Below are 12,735 nucleotides of genomic sequence, written 5' to 3' on the forward strand. Positions count from 1 at the left end.
TAATTTCATTTTCCACATGTTACTTTTTTGTTTATTTTGTTATATTTGTCAATGGCAACAATGTTATCTGGGTTGGGTTAATTAACATGGCGGTCGATATTGTTGTTCCATTTCCATGTGATTTAGCTGATCTTCTCATTTGATATTTTTAAAATTCTTGTGTGTATTACGAATTAATATTTTTTTATTTAGTTAACGAAAAGATGTACTTTAAGTTAAGTGGTTTCGTGTCAGTATATTGAAGAGTTTGTTAAAACACGTGCTTGCAATATGGCGATTGTCTTTTATAGTTTTAAAACAGGAAAGCTAAATATTATGAAGTAAGTGTACAAATATTGTAAAGCAAGTAATGAAAATTATTTTATGATATATTTTGGACTTAAAAATCAAACTCTTATTGCGAGTATACCTTCAAGCATTATAATTACGTTATTCATTCGGTAGCCAGTGCATAGATTGAAGTTTTGTAGCTGTTAAATCAATACTAACACAACACACACACTTCCAAATTTAAGTAAAAACCTATTATGTAAAATGTTAATATCAGAGAGCAGTAAATGTTAGAATATGCGTGTTCAGTTAACATTACTGTTAGGGTCATTAAAAGTAATTTCAGAAGGGAATAATTTGTTTTTGAAAGAAATCTATAAGTAGCACAGTTCTATATTTTATGGTTTTTTCACCTAAATTTATTTCATATTTCAGGGCACAGACTTGGGTCAAATGTTGTTGGCCTAAGACTTTTTTTGGACTTTTTTCTGACTTTTTTCATTACACCCACTATTACTATACTATAAACACTACCTATACTACCAATAGTCTTATGTGGTTAGTATGTCATGTTTTTACGAAAAGCGAAAGGCAAACCTAAGCATATAATATGCTGTGCCAGATATAATTGGGCCATCCTATTCACCTATAAATGGTGAAGACTAGGTAAAGTTATTTTTTGCCATTGTAAATATATATTAGGCATTCTGCCTTTCTTGTTCTGGAAGCATTAAGAGTCGAGTGGTGGAACTCAATGCCGCGCTGCACCATACCAAGGAAATAAAAGCATAAATTATCAGAATATTTTGTTTCCTTGAGTGGGGATTGAACCCACTACCGTTGCATTACAGTCACACCCTTGTGCTGCTGCGCCTCAACTGCCTCTTATATTTAGTGTTACTTAGGCAAAGGAGTGTCTTAGTGAGACACAGTTACAGTATGTGGGATACAGTGAGAAGCTGATTTATTTTATTTTTTATAATTATAATATTAAAGCCCAGTTGAAAATAAAAAAAATACCAGTAGAAACTAACAAACATGCAATAATATGAATTTTAAATGAATTCTTTTTTTACAGATGAAAGAGATTCCTTCTAAAGCAAGGGACATTAACTTTTAAAAAAATATAAAATTTGAGAAATAGAGCAAGACGTGAAGATGACATATAAACATTGGTTTAGAGTCAACAGCGTGAGAAGAGGTATTTTATTATGTTTTACATTATTTTTACAATTCCATTCCTTAAATGTGAGTACAATTTGTGATACAACTCCCAGGGAAATTACCAAAAGAAAATAAAAAGAATAATAAGATTAGGAAATATTTAAATATATGTATATATAATATTTAATAAAATATTCTTTTATGATTTATGTAAATTAATGCCAAGTTTTTCTTTGCTCCAATTGAAAATAATTAATATTCAAATATAAACCATATATGCTGGAAATTTAGTTTTGATATGACTAGTTAAAGGATAGTTAAGAAAAGTGTATGTAATAATGAACATGATAATTATAATAATACTTGTGTTAATATAATACTTATAATATAATAACAAACTAATACTTATGCTACTTGCAGCTTACAGTTAAGCCAGTATTCCAAAGCATAACTGCAGAGCATTGGAAAAAAAGATTAGAATTAACGTCTAAGACGACACCAGTAATGACAATTCAGAATCTGAAGAAAAAGAAGCTGCAGGAATCTTGAGCCTGGAAGTGGGTGGTGGCAGTAAGTAAAATACTCTAGTATTTTTAAATTGGATGTTTAATAATCTAAATTTCAAATATGTTGTGTTAGTTGATAATACATTTCAATGTTTAATTAAATTCGCGTGTCATTTTTTTCATAACACCAAATCACTCTGCTCTGCACGCTGATGTCCTCAATGGCGCGGAAAAGTCCCCTATGATCGACAACCCAGCAGAAACAATAGCACCAGAAGAGTTGGATGTCTTGTTGCAATAACTTCACACTCTCTCCCGTAAGTATTTTTAAAACATGTACATACCAATAAAAAAGACTTTATTTGTTTAGAAAAGGAATAAATTATAAGTCTATTTTAAAAAAATCGATTTCATAAAGCAAACTTGTATTAAATTAACCAAATCATTACTGTGGTTATTACGGCTTATTGTTCCTTTATACAACTATATATAAATTTGCAGGCCGCAACTGAAGGACCTCTCGAGAAGAATTGCCAGTTCAGTGTATAATAAATCATTAGAAATATGAAACAGCCATTTGTAATTAATGTTAATATAAAATAAAATATTTTTACATATTAATGTTCTTTTAATATTATACTTACCAATATCATTTTAATTTAAATTTAATAATTAAAAAATTTTTATTACAGTATTGGGGTAATTTTGATTTCCGTACAGACAAATGTTTTATTATTAATATTTAATTGTTAATTGCAATTAAAATTACCCCAATACTGCGTACTAGTAATTACGCTTTTGAATATGAATATTCCCGCTTTTCCGAAAAAGTTTGGTGCTATAAAATGCGGCGCTAGTAGTATAAGCTTGTAAAGCTATTGGCAAAATTTTTTGTATGGGAGTTACGCTTCTTCTAGTATATGTTCCTTGATTATTACTGTAATTGTATATCACATCTGGCAGTTCACATGTATTTTATCAACCGTTCTGATTACGCCGTTATCGATTTGTATTTTCTTACAACTATTTCTTTAAAAATCAATTGTCATTCAACTGCATTCATGTCTGTCATTCATTCTACTAGCAAGTCTGGCACAGATGGAGGCTCTCCTTAGAGAAGAAGGGATATATTTTAATGACTTCTTATAAGAACCCTAACTTGTCTAACATCAACTGAAGCGCAATCTATTTGGCCCAACTATATTTGAAATCATCCAGAAATTTGTTTAAATATATACTCATAATATTATCCTAATTGTTCTAGCCATTTATGAGCAGTAGAGTGACAAACGTATTATGTACAAAAGCATTATATGTTTTATATAATGACAACTAAACATTTTATTCTGTTTTAATTTATTACGTTTTTAGTGTTGCTTTTTAATTATTATTGTTTATTCATATGGATCTTAATTATTTACAATGTATCAATTCTGAGTATAAATAGATATGTAGTAATGTATTATATTTTATTTACAATGATATATTCCAGGCAACTGGCATCAAGATCGGGCTGCAGCACTAAAACGCGGGAGCGGGCGGCGCGCCTGCCGGCGGCTGCTGTTAGGTGCTGGGCTGCACACGCTTAGCGAGACCCGCCTCGTCTGGTACTGTATGGGGTTTTTTTTTATATAATTATGTGTGTAGGATAGGCAGAGGGACTCTAGTGTTAAGAAAATCTGTTCCACTTTTCTGTCCAATTTTCGTGACTGCTTGCGTGAGTGGCGTAATTAAATACCGCGCTATGTCTTGTTACTATGCAAGTACACGATTTTTTCCCTCAAGTGGGACTGGGAAGCCATAGCTGTCGCTTTTAAATACTGCAATGGTCATATTTTAAGTGAAATGAATATATAGTTTCTTTTGTATTTTCTAAGAAACATTTTTTTCAATAACTTTCACAGAAGGGGTGAAGCTGTGTGCAAAAAACACTGGTAAGGAATTTACTGCATGCTGGATTACTTAGTTTTATTTAAATGCTGCAGAATGTCGCATCTTAACATTTAATAATAGCAAGGTGGCTCTCAAGCCTATATGATAATACTAGACAAAGTAAACTAATTGTAAGTTAAATTTCAGGTATACAATAAAATACCTTATCTCTTAGAAAATTTCTTACAATTCAACTGTACTAAGAATTGTAACATTGTTTTGTTTTTTCTATTCAATTTATAACACGACATTATACAATTTTAATTGCCCATCAATCGTGGATATCTAAAATGTTGTCTCCATATTAATTTACATAGTGGCAGTATAGTTACATCTTTAGCAAATATTTAAATATTAGATGTAAGTAACATTCATCATGCATAACCCGACATTGAGTATTTGTAAGATCGGACCAGGCGTGGAATCATATAAAAGCAAATATGGCAATATCTATTTCTTTTTCAATATCTAAATATTTTTTGATATTTTTGCATAGTTAAGTGGCTATTTCACTTTCTAACTAGCAATCAAAACGCGGCTTCGCGTGCTTGAACTTATTATTATTTTAGTCTGTAATCATACAAAACCTTTACATAAATTGTAGCCTTTGTGGTATTTTGACATATAAATTTTATTACTATAAAGTTTCATTGAAAACTCATCAACTTTCACATTTATAATATTAATAATACTACATATGTTTACATTACTTTGTAATAATTCCTCTAGATGAAGTTGCTTTACTTGCCTTTATATGATTCATATTATATATTTAATGTATGTAATCATCCATTTTATATGTATATAAAGATTTTCAGGTCCTTGCAGCCTTTTGTATTAACCATTGTAAAATAATCAAGCATATATAATAATAATTTGAGGTTGATTTTCTTTATTTATAGCTTTATATATATACATAAATAAATAAAGACTTTTCAGCCTTAAGCCAATTTGAAATGAATGTGCAATGTTTGAAATATTTTTATCAAGTAACTGCTTCAAATCCAAATGTCTTGTGATTATAAAAGGACTTTAAAGTATGTAAATTTTATACCATGTGTAAGTCACAATATGCATTATATATTTTTTTTAAATGACTAATGAAATTATTTTACTTTGTTAATGCTAGATGTGTATTTTATTTTTATATAAATTTTTAACAAACATATTTATTGACCATCTAAATAATATTTATGAGAACTGACCGAGGCCTAGAGAATCTTGCACAAGATGTAATTTCTGAGGAATATACTTAAAAAATCAAATCAAAAGTAAAATAATCGATTACATAATCATCGGTTTGATAATTGATATATCGACTATATGTATAACCATTCTAAAAAATCGATTAAATATAAAATAAAATTGCTAGTTACAAAAATTCTCAAAGGATAATATTGTGATCTAAAGGGCTGGTTGGAAGTTAATCAAAGATATGATAACAAAACTAGATTACTTTTAAGTTTAGCACATTGTAATGATGTAGCAAAGGGTAAAATATGCAAACATGTTTGTATGGCATAATTCATGAAGTAAATGTTGAAAAAATAATTCTTGTTTTATTTTACCATTTTATTTATTTTTTATATTATGTTTACGATATAAATTAGTTCAATTTTATTATGTTAAGATATAGATTACATTAACTTATAAACATAACATCAAATACATGTTTTTATCTTTATTAATGTTACCCGTTTACATCCATATTTTAAATGATCAGGTACACAATTGCTTTAAACATACATTAGCATTATTAACATATGAAATGTTTTTAGATTTAATTTTTAATGCAATAAGATTGGGACCTGTTTCTCTTAGAAACCATCAAAGGGTTCTGATAAGTCATCTCATTTGCTGAGACTTTCACAATTTCTAAGATAATAAGATAACATGTTCATTCATTGTTTCTAAGAGGCACAGGTTTGTATCCTGCTCCTATGTTAAAAACATATGTATGTAAAAATATGTTTCTTCCTTTAGAGTGGAAAACCTCTAAATAAAGAACAGGTTTAAAATTACTGAAATAACTAATTAATGTCTAAATACAAATTACTTGTTATTTTATTCAAGACAGTGAACACAGCATTTATAAATTCTGGTGTTTTCATTTTGACAGAGCCATCGTTTCTTATTTCTGCTCCTGGTAAGGCTACTCCACGTAAATCACACACGGCGATGTTCATGCCGTAGTTATTGTAGATATGATTTTGTAACAGTTGATATGCAAATATTATTAAGTTGTATTCATTTTCAATTTCATTTTTAATTCTAAAAAAAAAAGTTATATTGAATGAACATTTTAATGACGTTCTTTTAAAAATAATTTAAAATTTAAAATATAGGCAAGATAATAAAAAAGAAGATGATTAAATTGATGATGATGATGATGATGATAAACTGCATGTCAACTTGCATGTAGAGATCTACTTGTAAACTGAAATTATAAATACATATAAATAAATGTAATTACAATAACATATAGTTAGTAATTTGTCACTCAGTAAACATCATAAAATATACACTAACTATATACTGCATTGGAATACAGTTAAAAACAAAAAGTTATCCGCTGCAACACAAGGGAAGATCTTGACCTAGTGCATACAAGGGTCAGGTTAGATAAAAATCTGAAGACGGAGGTTGCAAAGGCCGGGAATTACCTAAAAAACTCAAAAATTGTAGAAAATATCTTAGTCCAGAATAAACATATGTTGAGTGGTGTAGATATGAAAGAGAGCATGGTGTAGGTTAAACATAGGAAGCGGTCTAGGAAACCTCATTGATTGCTCAGGGTCTGACGAACGCGATGGTAGAAATAGTAAACATGAAGTTGGCAAAATTACAGCTGCATGACAGCGTCCTGCACACAGTCTATTACAGCAGTAGCAAAGACGACACAGTCAAAAGGCTGATCCGCAATGCAACAGTGGCAACAATGAACGGCATTGTGGAATACAATTTAAAAATGGCCATTGAGAATAGAAACAGAGTGGTATCCTCTTTAATAGAGGTTATACCTTCCACATCCCTAACCTACTATCCTCCAACAGGCACTTAGAATAAAATAAAAAAAACATAATTATATACTATAAATTCTAAAATAGTAAAATCTCAATATATTAAGTTGATAGTTAATAAGTTAAATATTTACAAAAATTCAATCTCAAAATACCTGGACTTTTGCAGGAATTAAATCTATATAATTACCCTAGATATATTAGCCTAGTTTAAGTAACAGATAAAAATAAAATTGATTAGCTGATAATTGTGAAAAAATAAAAAGAAAGTATGAACCATGTGTCCTTAGTGTTTAGTTGAAATAAATATATAAATATATATTTCCATTTTTGTCACTGTGGTATTAAGGCAAAGCATGGCTTTGAGAAAATTCAGCAGAAAGTGGGAAGCGGAGTATCTTAACACTAGACCCCTTCTGTCAACCATGCTCCATGCAGGATAGTGTAAAGTTAAAAAAAATAATCTGTGTGTAAGTATTTTCTTACGGATTCCAGATGATATGTATGTCTCCAATTTCAAAGGTTATAGAAAATTTATGTTCACCACAATGATAACTTAGAATTAATGCATCTGTAGCCTTTGAATTATCATTTTCCACAAGGAAAAAACAAAACTGTAATAATTGATACTGAAACAACATTTTAGTAAATAGGATTTCCACACATATTTTGTTTGTTTTTGTTAGAGACAAAAATTATATAATTTGACTCGAAAAATAAAATATTAAGAAAAAAGTACAAAGCAAATATTATGTACTAATTACCTGTGTAAAATTGCATTGTTTAATATTACAATCAAATATAGTTTTTAAAGTTGATTTAACCACAGTACCAACTCTAATTCCTCCCCTTTCTAACATATATGGAAGATGTATAGCATCATCTAAAGTACAACTAACTCCCCATGACATGAGTATAGCGCAATACACTGTTTCCTTATCAACACTAGTACTTTTTGGTGACTTTGAGGTAACTGTAATCTGAAAATTAAATAAAAAAGTACAATATTATGCTGATATTATCGTTAACACTACATAAAAAGTATCTTACCATTAAAGCATTTGAATCTTCCTCAGAGTATTTTAACATAGGTAATACTTCGAAGGTTACTTTAAATATTATTGTTGAATTTGTATCAATATTACGTACAATTTCTTGACGCATGTACAGTGCATATTGTTTTAGTTTAACAGCATCATACTGCAATTTATACATTGGAGACATTTTATTTAATAGCCAATGTGTTTCATTATAAATTACTAAAAAAAAACATAATAGTTTAATAAACACTGAAAATTGTATAAAATAATAAATATCAACATATTAAGCCATTAAATTCACCGGCAAGAGGATCGTTGTAAACGTAATTTGAATTCATATTTATATATTATTTAAAAGATATTTTCAAGTTAATTTTCTAAGTCACAGAACAAATTTACTGTAGTTCTAAATTATCGTCTATATATCTCGTAATAATCTTAAGTTTACACACTAATTCTTTTTCTACAAAATACTTTAAAAGTTTTGCCGTTACACGTACTTGACAAGTTGTCACAGATAATCACAAAACACATTTAAAAATAATATGCAGATAATAGCATACCCATACATACTACATAGATAAAAGAATAAACCATTAAAACTTTGTATGTGACTAGCGACCAGCTCGCGTCTTCGCCCGATTAAAATTATGAATTATTTAGTACACGGAATTGCGTTCATACTTTAATAAATAATATGCACACTTAAGATCAGTGCTTGTTAATGTTACCAATTCACATTTAAATTAACGGTAATTCCATAAAGATACTTAAGTATCGTTACAATTTGGTAGCGATATTTGGCAACTTAACGAAATAATAATGTTATAATAATATAAATTTTGCATTAAATCTTAATGTAAAACTTTGTGTTACTTCGAAAGTAGCGATAAAAGTAGCGGTATAAATCATCTTTTTATGCCACGTTGCGATAAACAAGTGATTACTGAAATACATTATGGACAAAGCGCAAGAACAGTGAATAATAAGTTAAAACAAGCAAATCAGTGAAGTGAAAAAGACAATAAAATTGAACTACCAGTGACAATTTCCACATCAAATATCTAATAGTGGGCTATAAATAAATAAACGAAAGTGCAAGAACGATAATTTACTTCACCCGGGTGTAAAATTTTAAAACATATTAAAAAAAATCAATAAAATTGGTGAATGAGTTCTCAATTTTGATTAATAAGAGCGCCATCTAGAATAAGTAGTTGAAATCGTAAAGATTATTAGATACCGACACCAAGACCGCCCCGTTCTCTAGTACCTATTTAGGCCACCAGAGGGCAACACAAGTGGCAAAACAAGGTTATCGCAATACTACACTATCGTGAAATTTAACAGAAAATCTTGGAGGAAGTCTCATGAATTAATTCAAAAAAAAATTGCATAAGATGATAAATACGAAAATCTCGAAGAGAAAATAGAAAACCAAGAAAAAAGATTGCATTTTCTTGAAAGGCAGTCAAGACAGAGAAACATCGTAGTTTTTAGTTTAAGGGAAGTAGAAACTGGTACATGTTACGAAAATCTGGAAAAAACCGCATTAAATTTCATAAATCAATATTTCTCCTTAAGGCAGGAACGCTGGATTTACAAGAAATTAGGAGAATAGGGAGGAAAGGAGAACATCCTCGACCGATCACCGTAACGTTTAGGTACCTCACTCGCCACGAAAATAGAAATTTTTAAACAGAGGCGAGTTCTAAAAGATACCACTCACTATATAAAGGAAGACTTTCCAAAGCAAATTTTAGAGAAGAGAAAGAAATTACAAGAGTAGGTAATAATTGAGAAGGAGAAAGGAAACTTTGCCACCATCAAATACGACAAATTGATAATACACCACAAAAACACAGAGTAAAGATCTTACACAATCAGAATCAAAGATATAAGCTAATAAAAAGAACAAAACTCAAAAGGGACCGCAAAGATCGTCGAGCTCGTCAGAGGATGTTGTCAAACCAGGGACACTCAATTTTTTAACTGCTAAAAATCAAATCGTTGAAAACCAAAACAACATATCGAGCAAGCAGACTAATAGAAATATTAAGAAATAGCAACTATCGCCCTCTCCCACGGGTAAATATATTTACAAAAGAAATCACAACAGACCACAAAACCACATCTTCCAAGCCGGCTGGTAACCGTGGAAGATCAGACCAAAACCCTCCAGAGGAAATAGAAGTATTTTACAAACATTAGAAAAATAATAACATAAATCATAACAACACTTTAATGGTCTTTTCTGGAGGAGGCCATTACCTATCGTTGAGAGGGGTTCTTGCATCTACAAATCCATATTAAAAAGATGACAAAAAAAGAAGTAAAAACTAAAAAATATAATATGGTTAAAAATATATATAATAATAATATTAATAAAATAAATAAAAATAGTAATATAAATAAATACATATAATGATGGAATGGAACCTGATCATAAATTATGTATATACTTTATAAATACTTAAGTAACATGTTTATTATATCTTTTGTATACATTCTACGTTTCTTTTAATTTTCAAACTGTAAAAGAAATAAAAGGCTTTTTATTTTTTTATTTTTATTATTTTATTTATTCCACGTTGCCGCTGTGTACAGTAGCCGATCGACGTAGTATCCATTAAGAAGGTATTTTGAAAAAATTTAACCCTAATAGGGTAAAATAGGGTTTGAAAGTTTGCATGCAAAATAAATTAAATCGACACCGATTTTTATAAAATTTGAAATTCAGACTCTTAAAAATATTTAATTGAACACGTGTTTCATGGTTTATTAGAATTCGCCCCTAAGCAATAAGCAGGCGAAGCTGCGTGCGTCCGCTACTTATATAATAAACTCATTTTCAAGGTCCAGCAATATTCATTTGAAATATTGTGTCTGGACAAAAATATTAATCGTGATACGAACCCACAATCATCAAGCTCCAAGTTAGACATCTATTCATGTCAATATCTATACTAATATAATAAAGCGGAAGAGTTTGTTTGTTTGTTTGTTTGTTTGTTTGAACGCTAAGATCTCTGGATCTACTGGTCCGATTTACATTGTTTTTATTTTGTATGAAAGCTGCATTCTTCAGAAGTGCTATAGGCTATATAACATTACATTACACATATATATTAATATATTTTAAAGTACTTTCTAATTTGACATGCAATTTATTCTGCCAAGTTAATAACAACCGTCGCGTCGCTATGCAATCGTTACCGCGACATTTTGATATTCATCCTTATGAAAATAAATATAATAGTCACTTTTAGCCTTTTGTCTAGATTGAAATTATAGTTTACTGAATAAAATTCTAATAAATAATTAAGGAGATGTCACTGATTCGGAATGACCTAGCCTACAGGCGGCATAGTATGAGTATGACCATATGAGTATGAGTAAATGTGTTCTGTGAGTATGACCGACGCGAAAATATTTTTATAGTTCAAGCAGGCGTAGCCGCGTCCGGGTCCCCTAGTGTAGTATAATTTGAATTCATATAGCATATTTGACACATTAATACTGTAGCTACAGTTAACTGTATAAATAAAAATAACGGCCTCTTTTCGTATCTACAAATAAACAATTAAAAAATATTTAACACGATAAACATTAGGGGCATTAAGCTTATGAGTCATACCATGAAGCTCTTCGAGCGCATGATCGACCTCAGACTCCGCCGAGAGTGTACTGTCTCTGAGTCTCAATATGGATTTCAGCTAGGATCGGGCACCATGGACGCCATTTTCGCCCTCAGAACTTTGATGGAGGCATACAGGGAAAAAAGGAGAGCTCTGCATGTGGCCTTTTTAGATCTGCAGAAGGCCTTTGACTGTGTGCCTCGTCAGTGTATCTGGTGGGCATTGCGATCCAAAGGGATCCCTGAGGCCTATATTGAGATTATCAGAGACATGTACCACGATTCCGCTTCTATGGTTAGGACTGCTGTTGGCGACACTAAACCCTTCCCGATTATGGTGGGGGTTCACCAGGGCTCGGCTCTTAGTCCGTTCTTATTTAATGTAGTGCTCGATACTGTCTCGGCTCACATCCAGGACCAGCCTCCATGGCTGATGATGTATGCCGACGACATAGCACTCATTGCCGAGAACCGACTGACGCTGGAGCGTAAAGTGAACCTCTGGAAGGGTACGCTTGAGAACGGCGGTCTTAAACTAAATGTGTCGAAGACAGAGTACATGGCCTGCGGGAGCCGGGACTCTAGCACCATCCTTATAGGTCCTGAGCCAGCCGTTAAGTCGGAGAAGTTCAGGTACCTTGGATCCGTTATGCACGAGTCTGGAGGCATCGATCACGATGTCCATGGCCGGATAAGCGCTGCCTGGGCCAAATGGCGGGAGGTCACTGGTGTGGTCTGCGACCGCAGAATACCGCCCAAGCTCAAGGGGCTGATATACAAGAGCATCGTCCGACCGGTTCTTTTATACGGCAGCGAATGTTGGCCAGCACTATCTCAGGAGCTTCACGTCACGGAAATGAAGATGCTGAGGTGGATGTGCGGCGTAACGCGGTCTGACCGCATACGCAACACATTCATTCGAGGTAGTCTTGGGGTCCGTGACGTAGCGGATAAGCTCCAAGAGAGTCGCTTGAGATGGTTTGGCCACGTTACGCGCCGGCCTAAGAACTATGTCGGACGCAAGTGCCTTGCTATACCAGTCCCTGGGGTGCGACCTCCCGGACGCCCAAGGAAGCGCTGGTTGGATGTCGTGATGCAGGACATGAGAGCCAATGGTCTAACCACCGAGGATGCAAAAGATCGTGCAAAGTGGAGTAGGTTGTGTA

At 31.9% G+C, this 12,735-nt stretch overlaps 1 protein-coding gene and 1 long non-coding RNA gene across 5 annotated transcripts; one reads left to right on the forward strand and one right to left on the reverse strand.

Moving 5' to 3' along the window:
• Nucleotides 1-49: 49 nt before the first annotated feature.
• Nucleotides 50-5,423, forward strand: LOC146526808 (uncharacterized). Of its 4 annotated transcripts, none has more exons than XR_014879339.1 (8): nucleotides 50-320; nucleotides 706-936; nucleotides 1,349-1,471; nucleotides 1,855-2,004; nucleotides 2,176-2,257; nucleotides 2,442-2,910; nucleotides 3,433-3,547; nucleotides 3,845-5,423. It is a non-coding gene; the product is annotated as an uncharacterized LOC146526808 (long non-coding RNA). The 4 variants fall into 4 exon arrangements; XR_014879340.1 differs by having other exon boundaries at nucleotides 2,442-2,879; XR_014879338.1 differs by having other exon boundaries at nucleotides 2,442-3,547.
• Nucleotides 5,424-5,429: 6 nt separating this feature from the next.
• LOC146526809 (centromere protein L-like) lies at nucleotides 5,430-8,460 on the reverse strand. Its single transcript, XM_085206661.1, has 5 exons — nucleotides 8,234-8,460; nucleotides 7,943-8,151; nucleotides 7,657-7,872; nucleotides 7,379-7,521; nucleotides 5,430-6,143 (listed from the first exon to the last, which is right to left on the reverse strand). The coding sequence occupies exons 1-5, from the start codon at nucleotides 8,268-8,270 to the stop codon at nucleotides 5,903-5,905; spliced, it is 846 nt and encodes a 281-aa protein (XP_085062787.1). The 5' UTR covers nucleotides 8,271-8,460; the 3' UTR covers nucleotides 5,430-5,902.
• Between the last annotated feature and the right edge of the window lie 4,275 nt (nucleotides 8,461-12,735).

Source organism: Heliconius melpomene, chromosome 21, assembly GCF_056956725.1.
Source record: "Heliconius melpomene rosina isolate 202511_hmr_F chromosome 21, ASM5695672v1, whole genome shotgun sequence".
NCBI classification, from domain to species: Eukaryota; Metazoa; Arthropoda; class Insecta; order Lepidoptera; family Nymphalidae; genus Heliconius; species Heliconius melpomene.

Bases quoted from the DNA above. Each gene is read 5' to 3' on its own strand.
- LOC146526809 (XM_085206661.1), bottom strand. From the start codon at position 8,270: ATGAATTCAAATTACGTTTACAACGATCCTCTTGCCG. The intron at 7,873-7,942 runs GTAAGATACTTT...TTTAATTTTCAG, and splicing joins AAGATTCAAATGCTTTAATG to ATTACAGTTACCTCAAAGTC. The intron at 7,522-7,656 runs GTAATTAGTACA...ATGTTGTTTCAG, and splicing joins AACAATGCAATTTTACACAG to TATCAATTATTACAGTTTTG.